Here is a 14,642-nt window from a genome sequence, read left to right as displayed (position 1 = left end):
TTCTAGTGAGGTACAATTTGAGTTTGATAGTTTCATTAGGTTCTTTCCAAGCTTTGAAATTCTATTAGTATGAATTTGTAACAACACAAAATAGTGTATCTCTGGTGTTTAGCCTTTCAATTTTTGTATTACCTGGCATTCTTCATAGTCCTAGGGAAAATGGTTCTGTTGTTTTTTCTTTTATTAAGATCACGTAGAAATGAGCGTTATTTACTGGGAGAAATTAGGATGATAGAAATGAAACAAAGAAAGGCAACATCCTGTGCTGAGTCATTGATGGTTTACATGTATTGTTGAGGGAGGTTGAACTTGAGAGCTTAATAACTAGATGTAAAAAGAGGGGTAAAGAGTGTGTAGTTGAGAAACTTCAGTACTTAAGCAAATTAAATGAATAATGTCAATGAACTACTTTATTACTTACCAGATAAAGAACTTTTTATTTAACGTGGATAGTTGAAAGCAGTGGCTATGTAGAAAGTAAATATGAGTACGACACTAAAGAGACTGTTTGAGGTATAATCAAATCATTAAAACCCAACTGTAGCAATTACTCAACAACAAAGTTCGTGTCTTTTGTGTCTAAATGGGTTTATAATCACGAGTTTTTATATGATGCCCGACCGTCAAGTACCGTAAAAAAGGTACCGCCCTTGATATTTGATCCAACAGCAGCCCACTTTTTAATAGGCTGCTGTTGGATCAAATATCAAGGGTGGTACTTTTGAAGTACCACCTTCACGCTACTTGACGGTCAGGCACCATATAATTTCTCCATAATCACTAATCTACAGTAGGAGTGGTTGCCTTCAGAAATGAGTATTTTGGCCTTGGAGGTGCGATAGCTTCCACCCCCTAAGTGAGCTCCTTTGAGCCTTTGACAACATACACTACAAGGAACAGTCCAAACTGGACAATGTGGTAATGGTCCTTGACAAATGGGTTGCCTTGGGAAATTAGTATACCAACTGGTTACTTTCATAAAAGGGTGCCTATTTCTTTGATTTAATTTGATTTATTATTACTACTTTTTGTGCGTGCATGCATGTGTGTGTGGTGGCGGTAACGTTCAGGCAGGTTTTTACTAAGATTCCCAACTAATAGATGCAACATCTTTAGGTTAGAACTGCTTTTGTTAGAGAAGAGGCAAGATGTAGCTCATATAATTAGTATTATTTACTTTTTATGAGAGATTAGGGAATGCAATTTCCATTGTCATTATTGATGCATGGTTAAAATCCCGGGAACCAAATGAAGCTGCAGTTTGGTTGATTCAAGCTATACCTTCTGAAGTACAAGGAAAAACTGACTCATATGATCTCAATCTATGAAATCAATACATTTGATAGTAGGGGACAAGCTCATGCCACCAGTTTTGGAACAATCTGTAAGGAAAGAGTCACCTGGTCTTTAGCATTGCATACCTAGTTATGAAAAAGTCTTTTATTTTAATGGCAATGGATGTAGTAAGATTAGTTCAGTTTAAAGATGAAAGAGTTAGTCTCAATAGTATTAAAAGATTTATTTTGGAAGGAGTCACTTTACTTTTCTTTTATAAAGGCAAGGGTTTGTAGTTTTGTACGCATACGAGAAAAAAAGAAAAAAATCTTTTATGAATGAATGCTTTGAAAGCCTGCCCAAATAGTCAAGTGGATTCTTAACTTTCTTCTCCTAGGTGGATTCTCAGGAAACCCGAGGTGAATTCATTGGTTATCTCTTCTCATTCGTTTTCACCTTCATCACTTGGTTCATCTTACTTACCTTTACTGCATTCTACATTAAACCCCTTGTTTCTTTTCTGTGTCTTCTTTCTTGAACCTCCCTCTTTATTTTCCCAAATCCCTGTGTTTTATGGACTTGTGGCATGTTTTCCTTGCAAGTTAAATCCCTATACGGTTTCTCTAACTAATTAAATCCTGTTCATCAATTTTAATTCTTTACACACACACACACACACACACATTCTTGATCGGTTCTTGTTTTCTTCAAGATCCTACGATTTTAGTTTCTTCCAAGAGTGTTTACCTTCTTTCTATCTTTTATTGTCACCCTGCAGTTTCCATATACTCTATCTCTATTTTTATTCCAGTTTATTTTGTTTCTCAGTTGCTGTTTACATCAGTGGGATATCTATGTGCATAGTTTTAAAACTCTCCCGCATCATCATGGAGTCCTCTGATTCGACTCCATTTTCCCTTGGTCGCGTTCCGTGTTTTGCCCTACAGAGTCAATAAAACTCCTTTGACTCTCCCTATTTGTGGCCGCGTCAACCAAGTACTCGACTGGGTTGGGCCAAGTTGACTAGGATTTTCTTCAACCGCGCTTTGACCTGCATCTGCGTTTTGAAAGACAACTGATGTGTTCTCTTAAGCTCCTGCTACAGTTTTAATCGTACAATCTTTATCCCAACAGAAAACTGTGTTGTACACGTCTGTGTACAGCAGAATATCTCCTTGTACGTTGACTTAAACTCATTTCTTATAATCCGAAGGTTGATGTCCACTCACCGATCTGAGTTGTCTTCTTGTTTGGTCAAATTCTGTTTTGATTCTAATTCTATTTTGGTTACCTTTAGGAACTAGATTTATTTGTGCAATCTCTGAATTTCCTTACATTTGTTAAATCTTGTGGTCACCTATGGGTTTTTGAGAATCCTTCTTTAAGAAACACTACATCATTGGGAGTATATTCTGTGTTGCCCAATCATTTCTCACTGAAAAAAGCTAACCACATGGTATAGTGGGCTGTAATTAGTGAGGAGTTGAAAACCTATGTTTGGCAATTATTTTGTAAATGCTGCCTACCAAACTAATTCGGCAAAAATCATTCACATCCATATCAATGTCTTTCTTTACTTCCTAGAATTGCGGAGTCAGTATCAGTGTAGTAACAGTCAGGTCTGGAAATGTATTTGTACATATGAATAGAGCTAAATGAGAGGCAGCAATTCTTGCATCTCCCGCCCTCAACTATCATAATGGTCTCCCCAGATCAATGAAATATAGTAATAGTAATGTGCTTCATCCGCAGCTAATAAATAACCCCTCCCTAAAATGCCTAAGTAAAGCTTTCCCACAGCTGAAGCAACTAAATCGGGAAGAAAAGAGAGTAGTAGCTCAGTGAAAGATGAGAGAGCTGACCAGCAATGAAAGATGAAATAGCTGGAAGGTAATTACTTGCCATGGGGTGACTTGCGGTCTTTAGGACTGGCTATGGTGTTACTAGTGGCTAGCTTTAAAAGATCAGTAAGTAAGTGTGATCTTTCTACTTTCTTTTTCAAAGAAAGTCTCCTTACGGACCTGTTTGGAGAAGAATCAACGGAATAGCTAATAGCATAAAAACAGGTCCAAGTGAAGTATATAGGAAAAACTGATATGCTGCCTTGATCTTTCTTTGTCTCGGACCCCATACCCCCCTATAATAATGGTAGAGTAAGGGGTGGCCCCAAAGCGGAATTGACCGGTGGTGGTTGGTCGAAGCTCCAGTAGGTAGCCCCGACCTTTCGGAGTTCTTTGAATATGGTGCCGGCTTTAGATCCAAAGAGAAGCGAAGTGGTTGTGGGAGCCCTCTATTGTATTAGAAGTGGAATCTCGTATCGCCACAACAACTGGAGAGAATAAAGATCGATAGATCGATTCCCCCCGACTATTATCACAAGGGTAGGTGTATCGATCCCTACCTAAAGAATCGGAGATCGACAGATATCTGGATTGAGAATATGCCTTCAGCTCACAGATTTCCAGTTTTGTTGGAATAAGAAAGCCACTGTGGCCTCTCAGTTTGTTAGAAATGGGACAAAACAAAAGAGTATAGGTCTCCGAAGTTTAGAAGACATTTCACGGTGAAAGAGTTGCAGAGTGTGTTCCATTTTCCGTACTGGTCTCCGGATTGCCTTGGCTCGAGGCTTCAAAAAGATTTGGATTGAATCAGACTCTCAAGTCTTGGTGAAAATTCCTACACTACCTTCATAATCTCTGCCCTTAGAGCTTTCCGCATCTCTCAGTAGAATGCAAAAGTGAACCCATGAGGTCATGGGACTCTATCTTTGTTCATGAAATTCTCGATTCCTTTTTTAAAAAAAAAACCACTTTGAAGAGGATTCATTCCAACAGTGGCTTCTGACCCTTTGCCTTTGGACTTGTGTCTCAAACTCCTGGCAAATTTCCATTCTTTTTAATTTACTTGTCTCGGCTCGGCAATATGGAACCTCGCAACTGCTCCCGTTCCTTTATGGGGTCCTATCGGGATAGGTAGGCCAAAGCATCCCACCCCCACCCCCTCTCCTCCTCTTTCGAGAAAGAGAAAAAAGAAGAAAGGAGTTGAGTCTCTTCTTTCATGCAAACTGCCCTATCTTGTATCGAACAGTTTTTCATGCTATACACCATGCTGAGAAACACCAACCTCCTATGTAGAATTGGTCTCCCACTTGGATAGTAGCCTGCAGATAGTGAGTTTGAGGAAAGAAATGGAGCAATGATCCATAGTGTGAAAAATTCTCCAATCAAATGCTTAGAATTGTCCAATTCAGATGGGTTTTAGGCTATGGCATCTTCATGGCGGGCTAACTAAATGACCCATCCGAACCATGTTGATACCAGGTGGGTGGGCCCAAAACACTGCATTTCTCATGGGAACTCTCCTATAAATTTATCTCATGACACACTAGTCAAGTTAGCATGTTGCTTAAGCTTCTAGGGCCCTATTTCAGCCTCCAAATTCCCCCGCTTGGGAATTGAGGCAACTTTAAACCGTGGGAGTGAAAAGAGGACATTGCCATTAACTAATCAAGGTTTACCCAAGAGGTTGACACTCTTCTTGCCACATGATACTCGGGTAGCTATGACTTGTAAACCGTTCACAGGTTAAGAAAATTCAGATCATAATACAGTAATATACTAGGGTTTTATTGATTAAGTAATCAATTAATGTAGGTATAGTTGAGCTATTTCCAAGAGGATGTTCCTAAGAAGATATGAAAAGGGGTTTTCTTTTTTTTCGGGGAAGCTAGTGAGTGATGAGAATCACAAAGGTTTTCTAGGATTGGTCACCCAAGCTATTGGACAAGGTGATTGTGGATGAGAAACCATGTCTTCTTCTCACTGGAAGATTGATGAAAAGTCATGCCCTATCTTTTATTAGTAGAAGCTTAAAAGGGATGAGGGATTGGTTTGGGGGAATCGTTGAGGAAAGTGCTATATTAGTGTAGGACTTATTTCTTTTGGAAAGTGAATGAAAATTAGTGGCTTTTCTTTGATTGCTGAAAACATTGAGAATGATGAAAGTTTGAAAGAGATTTCGAAGCGCTTCAGGAAAGGAGATAAAATAACGGGGAAAGTGTATTAAAAACCCATCTTGTATTCTTTTTGGAGAATGAGGAGACTTGAGAAGGGGTGGTCTTTTTTTAAATTATTTGGCTTGGTAAGAGAAATCTATTGAAAAGAAAAATAGCAAAGATACAACAATTCTATTGGTGGAGGGAAAAGATAGACCAAACAAGGAGAGAAGGGAAGAGGAAAGGACAGACCTTGTTGCAACCTCTGGCATATGAAGAACAGGGAACACAAAGTTCATATTGGAATGTTATAAGAACTCATTTTTGCTTTCTTAAATGTTTTTTCCCTTAAATGAATGAAAACCCTTCTGTTGTATGTTTGATTGTACCAAGGTATGAAGATTAGATTAGAGGGAGGGCGTGACTTTTAGTGGGTTTATTTTCTAAACTCTTTTTGGGATGACAAGTGAACAGAAAGCTGTGCCCTGTTTTACGTTTTCCTTAACAGAACTTTTGGAAATTCAAAGTGTAACTTGACAGTTTAAGATCTTATCTTGCTTTCTTTCTTTGGGTCACTTGGTGGCAGAGAAGCTGCAAATCTGCCAATTATGAAGGTGGTTGGATTAGAGGTTGGTGAATTTTCTCGCTGGAAACATGTTGTAGCCTAGCATCTGTGCAAGCGATTGATAGGAATGATTTTGAGGGTTTTACCCGTCCATACATAATTTCTTGACAGAACTTTTTGAAATTTAAGTGTATTTTGATGGCCCATGTAACATTCTAGAAGGACTTGTTTATTATGATTCTTCATTTTGATCGAGTAGTCAGTTCAGCTGACCTGATAACTCATTTACCTCTACTCTTGGGCTGTTTGGTTTCACAATTTATGGGGCTTACCATGTGTTATGACTGGTTTTAAGGTGTCACGTCATCTACTAGTGGTGTTTTGTTGCATGCCTTGATTCAAACTGCTAGAAGACTTCTAGCCTTCTTTCTCCCTTGTCTGCCCATGTGCGCCATGACTTTTGTCCCCTCCAAAGTAATTGAAATTAGATGATTTTTTTTTGGCTAGTAGAGTCTTGGGATTTAGCACTCCTCTCCTTCCCTCTCATTGCCGTCTATTTTGGTAATGACACCACTACTGCCCATTTGTTTTGGTAAAGACACTCCTCACCGCTCCATGAAACTACTTCAATTGACAACCAAACACTACTTACCACTACGAGGAGACTACTTCCTTGCTATGACACCTATTGACTACTTACGTTCTAATTCTCGACCAGTCTACGAGGCAACTATGTGCAACCAAACTGAACCTGGGTTAGCTGGATTTCGTTCACTTGCATTCCCTGGGGTCATGAACCCGCTCTTATTCATTTATTCGTCAGCTTATTTGTGGGTTAAGTTGTTGGTTTGCCTTCTGATCTTTTTGCTTTGTCAACAACTCTCACAACCCATAATTGGGATTTGAATTTGGAAAGTTTGTAGCAGCTCAGTTTGAAATAGTTGTTAGGTCTCTTTATTGTGCGAACCCTTCTAATAAAAGCACATGGCAATACTTACAATGACGAGGGATGGATCATGGATCAGAAAGGCTAAATATGCAAATATAACTCCTGTATTTAGTTAAGGAGTTCTAAAATTTGATGTTTCATTTATCTGGATTGGTTGGAAGTTCTAGCATATCTTGAATCGGAAAGGGGGCAATTTATTTTTATTTTTTTTTGGATTTTTGCCTACTAAATCTGGAAAAGACTTTCAAGTTGTTCATTGAAAATTATGAACTAGTGAAAATGTCCTTTTTTGCAATCACAACCGTTGATCTTGTAGAACATCATGAGGCGGCCCTTGGTGTTTGAAAGGATGCATGATGGGTTCAAGGATCTCATTCGATCAAGGGGTTCTGAACGCCGTTGGCCCGACTTATGGTCCACATTCTTAGTTATGAAATATGCCTCGTGATAAAATTAAAAGTGTTTTGCTCCCTTGGAATTTTCATACGATCTCCATTCAAGTTCCTTTGGCTGCTTCTGCCACGCATCCCCAAGGAGGGGTAGAAATATTACTGTCCAAAACAAAAAACAAAAAACAAAACAAAAAAAAACAGTTTATTTAAAATTTGTGATATTTACTTTAGGGCAGTGATAAATCGACTCCCAAATATCTTAAATCACCCCCATGTGTCTTTCTCGAGAGATGTGTCTTTCTCGATCCCTCCAGAAAGACACATGGGGGGTCAATTTAAGATATTTGGGAGTCGATTTATCACTGCCCTTATTTTACTAAACATAAAAAACTGCCATAAGCAGGCCATGGACTAGATGTTGCAGCATAAATTGCCGAATCCATCCGTTTCCAGATAAAAGAGATCCAGCCACCTATTATGGTCCTGAGTGGGGCCCTGTCTAGGTATGGGATTAGGTTGGACCCAGCTTGGTATGGGGCAGGTCTAAAGGGCTTAGCCGTACACATTCCATCAACTCTTAAGCTTTTGACGTATTGGTTAGGTACCCAACATTTGGTATCTGACAGCCATCATGTCCCATGTCCATGGAGAGATGAGGGTAAAATGGCTAAAAATCAAGAAACTACTGTCACCAAGTGACGAAAGTGGCTAAATATCAGGAAAGCTAGAGTGAAAGCTGTTACGTTGTGGGCAGTTAAGGACCATGGATGCGGACTAGGTGGGACTTAGCAGCCTACTATAATAGGACAGGTTTAAATGGGCTGGGAATTTATTGGTGAAGATAAATTTGCATCCCATGTAGGATAATTCGCACCCCCTAAATGGGTGGGAATTTATCATTACCCATATTTTTTCACCATATATCGGTGTCTCGAAGTGGAGATGAGGGTGAAGTGGCTATAAATCAGGAGACAAAAAACAGGAAACTGCTGTCCCCAAGTAATGAAAGTGGCTAAAAATCAGGAAACAAAAAACTACACTATAGGAATGACTTGTTCCTGTTTTTTAGACTTCTCAGTTCTCAAGCTCATCCCAATCGTTCCCTCCCAAATTTCTCTCCTTCTCCCAATGCCCTACCTCTCTCTCACCACTTGGGAACACCGATTTATCATGAAAAGTAATTCCTGGCTTCTAGACATGGCCTAAATTTCATCCATAATGCATAAGAATGCACGAAACAAAATAAATTGCAGCTGACTAGACTAAAATGAAGCATTCTAGACCTAAAACAATCAGATAAAATTATTCTAATCGGATCTTCCGAACAAATTTCAAAAAAAGTGATCAAACGCTCCCTAACGAGTAACAACCAGCTTGTACTTTTATTTGGGCAGCTAGCACTTAGGCGAGAGGAGACATTCCAGAAAATTAAATCCTTAATCTTTTGGAAGAAGGTGGAACACTAAACAGTTTGAGCCCCTATTGTTCTTTATAAAAATTTTCTAAAGGATTCATTAGCCGACTCCAACTAGCTTAGGACAAAGACTTAGTTGAGTTGAGTTGAGTTTTGAGCTGAGAAGCCCCTATTGTTCAGTATTTTTCAAACAATACTGTCCGGCACAAACCATAGGACGAGCCAGAGAAATTATATGATAAATGGGGGTACAAGGTTTTTATATGGTATAAGCCCCTTTTATACAGTATTTCTCAAAAATTACTATACGGGCCACACCATCGGATAATCCAAATCGTCCATTTAAGGGGCCACAACATAGGTTGTGGCCCAAAAATCATTTCCATAGGATAATCCCAACCCTCTGATCTTTAGAGCCTCCATCGATGAGAGGGTTGGGATCATCCTATGGAAATGATTTTGGGGCCACAACATATCTACATTGTGGCCCATTTGGATGATTTGGATCATCTGATGGTGTGGCCTGTATATTACTTTTTGAAAGTATGAGTTATTAGGATGATCCTGACTCTTCAATCTATAGAGGTTTATATATGGTGTTGTCCATGAATAGATTGGAGGGTTAGGATAATCCTATGGAGATGATTTTTCATGCAAGGCCTAGTTGTATAGTTTGGATTTCGAACAAACTGTGTCGTATATCAGCATGTAGATGTATGTATTTTTTTTAAAGCTATGGTGGGTCCAGCTTTCCAAAGATGTAAAGTGAAGTGATATTCGGCACCCTTTTTCTACTTAGGACAGCCCTATCTAGTGTAGTTATGACTTATGACCTCTATCTTCCAAGTAGGGCAAAATCTAATCTAAATCTCGACTGAATTCGATTCTAGGGTTTTTGGCCTCCGAGCATTTCCCTCTGCCAGACGGCTGAATCGATTCTGGGGTTTTAGCGGGGGTTTCTCTCTCTATGTGCCGTTTCCTCTCAAAACTCACGAGATGAACTGTTTCTAGGGTTCTTTAAGTGTTCCTAGGGCTTCCTCTCCTCTATTTAATTCTCTACCAGAAAGGAACCAAATAAACACATTTTAGGGTTTATATACTCACTAGTTTCTCCTCATCTAGTTCGAAAATGGCCTAAATAAGTGAATTCTCATACGCCAGATGCATCGACATCTCTCTGTCATTCGACGGAGGATTTTCACTTGTTTCGTCTCATTTCCTTCCAAACCCTTAAATCCCCCAAACCCTAGAAAAAATGGGTTTTTCCTCTCCCGTTTCCTCTCAACAATGGCGAATCCACATCGAAATCCAGACCCTGATGATCCATCCTCCCTAATGAAAGAAGATGGCATTGCCACCTGCTCTGCGATGTGGATTGAGAGCTTTCGAGAACCTAACAAGACGGTTACGAATCTCACGACCTCTCTGCGAAGATTCGAGCTTTGGGTTATTGCTTATCAGAAAGTTTGTGCTGATGAGATGGGCTCTTACATGCCTAGGAGTGCAATCCAGAAATCAGCATTGGAAGATTTGTTGGCACTCAGAAACGCGGTTCTTGATTCTAGGTTTAAATGGGGTTCTAGATTAGAATTCTACATTAGGTCTCCGAAGGATAAGATTGACCTTGAATCGTTATCAAAGCGGAAAATTAAGGCTCTGTTGACGACCACACAGCCGACTGCATTTCAGGATCGAATAGTTCAGGAAGTTTTGTTTATGATTCTGGAGCCTATTTATGAGTCTAGGTTTTCGCAAAAGTCATTTGCGTTTAGGCCTGGGAGGAATGCACATACGGTTTTGCGAGTGATTCGGAGGAGTTTTGCGGGTTATTTATGGTATTTAAAGGGAGATGTGAGTACCATTTTAGATGGTGTCAAGGTGGGTATGGTGATCAATGCTCTTTTGAGGGATGTTAGGGATAAGAAGGTGATTGATTTGATAAAATCCGCGCTTGTGTCACCAGTGATTACGAGCCGTGTTGTGGAAGGGGAAAAGAAGAAGAAGAAGAGAAAGTATCAGAAGAAGAGGGTGCTTGCAGATGATGAGCCAAAGCCCGACCCGTATTGGTTGCAGACATTTTTTGGGTTTGCACCTGAGGAGGCGGAGAAGCTCCCTTCATGGGGCCATTGTGGGATTTTGAGTCCTCTTCTTGCAAATGTCTGTTTGGATGAATTAGACCATTGGATGGAAGGTAAGATCAAGGAGTTTTTCCATCCTTCTAAGTCGGACGTCATTTGGAATAGTCCAGATGGGGAAGATGAACAGGGCAACACGTCGTGGCCTGAGTTCGTCCCAACAAGTGGGCCAGATAAGACCCGGAAAATGGATTACATTCGTTATGGTGGTCACATATTGATTGGGGTCAGGGGCCCACGAGCCGATGCTGCAACATTGAGGAAACAATTGATTGAATTTTGTGAGCAGAAGTATCTTCTCAAGCTATACAATGAGTGTCTCCCCATAGAGCACATTACAAAAGGTATAATGTTTCTAGACCATGTCTTGTGTCGCAGAGTTGTTTATCCGACACTTCGTTACACTGCAACGGGGGGAAAGATCATTAGCGAGAAAGGTGTGGGCACCCTTTTGTCGGTTACAGCTAGCTTGAAACAATGCATTAAGCAGTTTAGAAAGTTGGATTTTCTCAAGGGGGATAGAGATCCTGACCCGCAGCCTTGTTTCCGAATGTTTCATGCGACACAGGCACATACCAATGCACAGATGAACAAGTTTTTGTCAACCATGGTGGAATGGTACAGATATGCCGACAACCGTAAGAAAGTTGTCAATTTTTGTTCATACATCCTAAGGGGCTCTTTGGCTAAGCTTTATGCTGCCAAGTACAAGCTCCGCTCTCGAGCAAAGGTTTATAAGATCGCGTCACGGAATCTCAGTCGGCCTTTGAAGGAGAAAAAGGGGCAGTCTCCAGAGTACCATAATCTATTGAGGATGGGTCTTGTGGATTCCATTGACGGTCTCCAGTATACACGGATGTCTCTTGTGCCTGAGACTGATTATACGCCTTTCCCAAGTGGTTGGAGGCCCGAACATGAAAAGGTTTTGCTTGAATATATAAGGCTTGAGGATACAAAGACTCTAGAGGAGCAAAGGCAGTGTCTTAGGGAACAGGGTCTTATCACACCACAGGATTACATTTCAATGCTTGTTTGGAATTATAAAAGGAATGCCAGCTTTGCAGATCAGATGCCGCTGTTAGAGGCTAATAATGCCCAGAGAGCTAAAGAATTTCTCTTGGGACCGAGTGGAGAGGACTCTAAAAGCAGGATTGGAGATGATGAAGAAAGTGGAGAAAGCATTATACAGGCAGCACAAATGTGAGAAGCATGTGTTTATTATATGCTTGAAGCAAAAGTGTGCTAGATCTTAGGAGAGGAGTTAGCAGGTTACATCTATCATGATGGCCTGATTAACAACTTCAGAAACTACCCTAGAGCGAACAAAGGGTAGCTTGTAAAATCCCAATATGTATTGTTCAGACTTTATACCTCAAATGAGCTTCATCATATTTGCTGCAATTGCTGCTTGCTAGATATTTATCCACTTCTCTCCAAAACTTCTATATGTGTCATTCATGAAGCTGTTTCTCAACTCAACTCAACTCAACAAAGCCTGTGTCATTCATGATGTTGTTTGAGTAGGGTAATTTATTTATTGCTTTTGAGTTCCTGTTTTTTGTGCTTCTGTAAGTTTTAACTTATAAATAATCTTTTTTGTTTGCTTGAATTCATATATATGCACACACTAAGTTTTATTTATATGCTCTGTAGGTTTTACTTTCATATTTATCTGAAAGTTTTCACTTAAAAATGTATTGTTTCAGGAATTATTTTTACTTTATTGGGATTGGAATGGGAATTTCTCTGAATTAGAATCACAGACAAGTTGGGTTTATACTGATAATGTTCAAGAAATTAAACACTTATTCAAAATCAGTGTTTTTTAGAATCCAGGGTTTCATCCAAACAGGGTAAAACTGCATCCTTGAAAATTACAGGATGCCATCCAAACAATATTTGTTATAATCCAGGATTTAAAAACTAGTGAATTTGAAACTTTCAGCAAAAGCATGATCAGTCTATCCTAACAGCCCCTTAAGATTGCATCGCACAGATCTCGGAGATAAAGGGCGCATTTTTTGGGTTTGTTTGGGTTGGCAGAGAGTAGAACTTTTAAGGAAATGAGAATTCCAAACATTGGATTGTTATGGAGATTAAATGCTTTCTTTTTCTGAGCACTAGACCTATATCGCAACTGGAAGATGATCATTAGAGATAAAGCTAGGAAGAGAAGAGTTGGCCCAGGTAGAAACACTATTCCTCCAAATACGCTTAAGCTTACCGTTGATTAGGATTCTTTGGAATGAAGTGGAGGCTCACTAGCTCTTGACGAGTCTTTACCTCTTCCCTACCAACCTCAAGCACCTATCACCTACTTATGGACGGTGACTTCTCCAAAGTCATCTCTTGGGCAAAGAGAGACCAGGGGCCAATGCAGACTTGCTGCTGTAATTGATGAGATCATGGGAATTCTGAATGGATGTCCTCAACCCTTGTATTTTTTCCATATCCATTTCAGCTGTAATGACAGTGCGGACTCCCTTGCTAATGGGGTGTCTCTAGACCTTGCTTTTTGTGGGGCAATCTCCTGCGCCTTCATGAGTAACTCGGTATTTTCTACTGTTTGAAGTACAATTTTCTACTGTTTCAAAAAGGTAACTTGGTAAACTTGTTGTGCAGGCTGCAGTGTCTAATGGTTTTATTTGTTATTAATTGAAATGAGAAACGTTTATCAATTTAGCAAGGCTTCATGCTAGTGTTACTGTTTCGTTCTCTTGCTATACAATGACAGAGCTAACCCGTAGAAGGACTTGACAGCAGAAATGAACTCTAATCTGATAATTTGAGACTGAAAACCTACTATGTGGAAGGAATGCTTCCTGTGCAAGTTAGTCTTTTGATCGGACATTCTAAAAGTAGCTTCAAGAATTGCTTGGAAATCGGTTCTGCTCATACATTTTGATCACATGGGTAGGTTTTATTACTGAATTTCATATTGTAGTTACAGAAATATATAATGATAAGCAAATCCAAACTGACATCCTGGCTAGACTCTTCAAGTTACTTGATTGTGTTAATTACACAGATTTTTGCACCTATGTTAGTTTTTTCAGCCTATTAAACTTGTGTTACATTTTCAGCCTATTACAACCTATGATTGGTTGCACAAAAGCTAGAATGGCTTAGGGGTTTTGCTTGGCACTTAAGTGCCACATCAGCAAAACTCCTCTTTTGGTTGCTAATATAGCATTGAAATCTCTGGAGACTACAAGGGATATCTCCTGCTTAATCATTGCATGTCCATTCATACGTCAACTTTGCATCCTCCCAAAGAAATTCAAGCCTAAAACTAAAAAGGTAGAATCTCTCTCTCTCTCTCTCTCTCTCTCTCTCTCTCTCTCTCTCTCTCTCTCTCTCTCATATTGGTAATGACACTCCCTACCACTACGAGATTGACAACCAAACCCTCTTACCACTATTTTACAAGGTAAGTGCAAATCCGAAACTTGTATCCTTGTTGACTACTTATACCACTACTCTCAGAGGTCAATACTTTGCAAGAGTTGAAACGAAGGATGTAATAAAATTTTACTTGTTAAAAGTTAAAACGATGGATGTAATACCACTACTCTGAGAGATAGAATGCTAAATGATTGCTCATTTGATCTCAGATAAAAATTGTTTTAGCATTGAATCCTCCCATAGTCCCATAATCCCATTCACATGTATATAATTCTATCCTCTATTATTTTTTTTTGAAAGATAACGGAACTTGAGTTAATAAAAGAAAAGAGTATAAAGGGACGAGCTGTCCCCGATAAAACATAGACCGAGCAAGCGGTCAGAATAACAACAATTTAATAGAATATCAAGGTGGTGCCCGCCTTATAACAGCGGCAGATTAGACTAACCAGATCACGGATCTCATGCGTCTTGCCGGCTAATCTCCATGGACCCGGGCATCTATTTGTGGCC

General features: G+C 39.6%; 1 protein-coding gene across 1 annotated transcript; it reads left to right on the top strand.

Annotated features, from left to right (window-relative positions):
- Positions 1 to 9,423: 9,423 nt before the first annotated feature.
- On the top strand, positions 9,424 to 12,333 carry LOC143877189 (Intron maturase, type II family protein). The gene has a single exon (XM_077379083.1). It carries the CDS (start codon positions 9,751 to 9,753, stop codon positions 11,926 to 11,928), a length of 2,178 nt encoding a protein of 725 aa, XP_077235198.1. The 5' UTR covers positions 9,424 to 9,750; the 3' UTR covers positions 11,929 to 12,333.
- The last annotated feature ends 2,309 nt before the right edge of the window (positions 12,334 to 14,642 follow it).

Source organism: Tasmannia lanceolata, unplaced genomic scaffold (genome assembly GCF_043159265.1).
Source record: "Tasmannia lanceolata isolate RefF3 unplaced genomic scaffold, GAP_Taslan_0.1 ptg000005l, whole genome shotgun sequence".
Lineage (NCBI taxonomy): Eukaryota > Viridiplantae > Streptophyta > Magnoliopsida > Canellales > Winteraceae > Tasmannia > Tasmannia lanceolata.
This window is presented reverse-complemented; position numbering and strand designations above follow the sequence as displayed.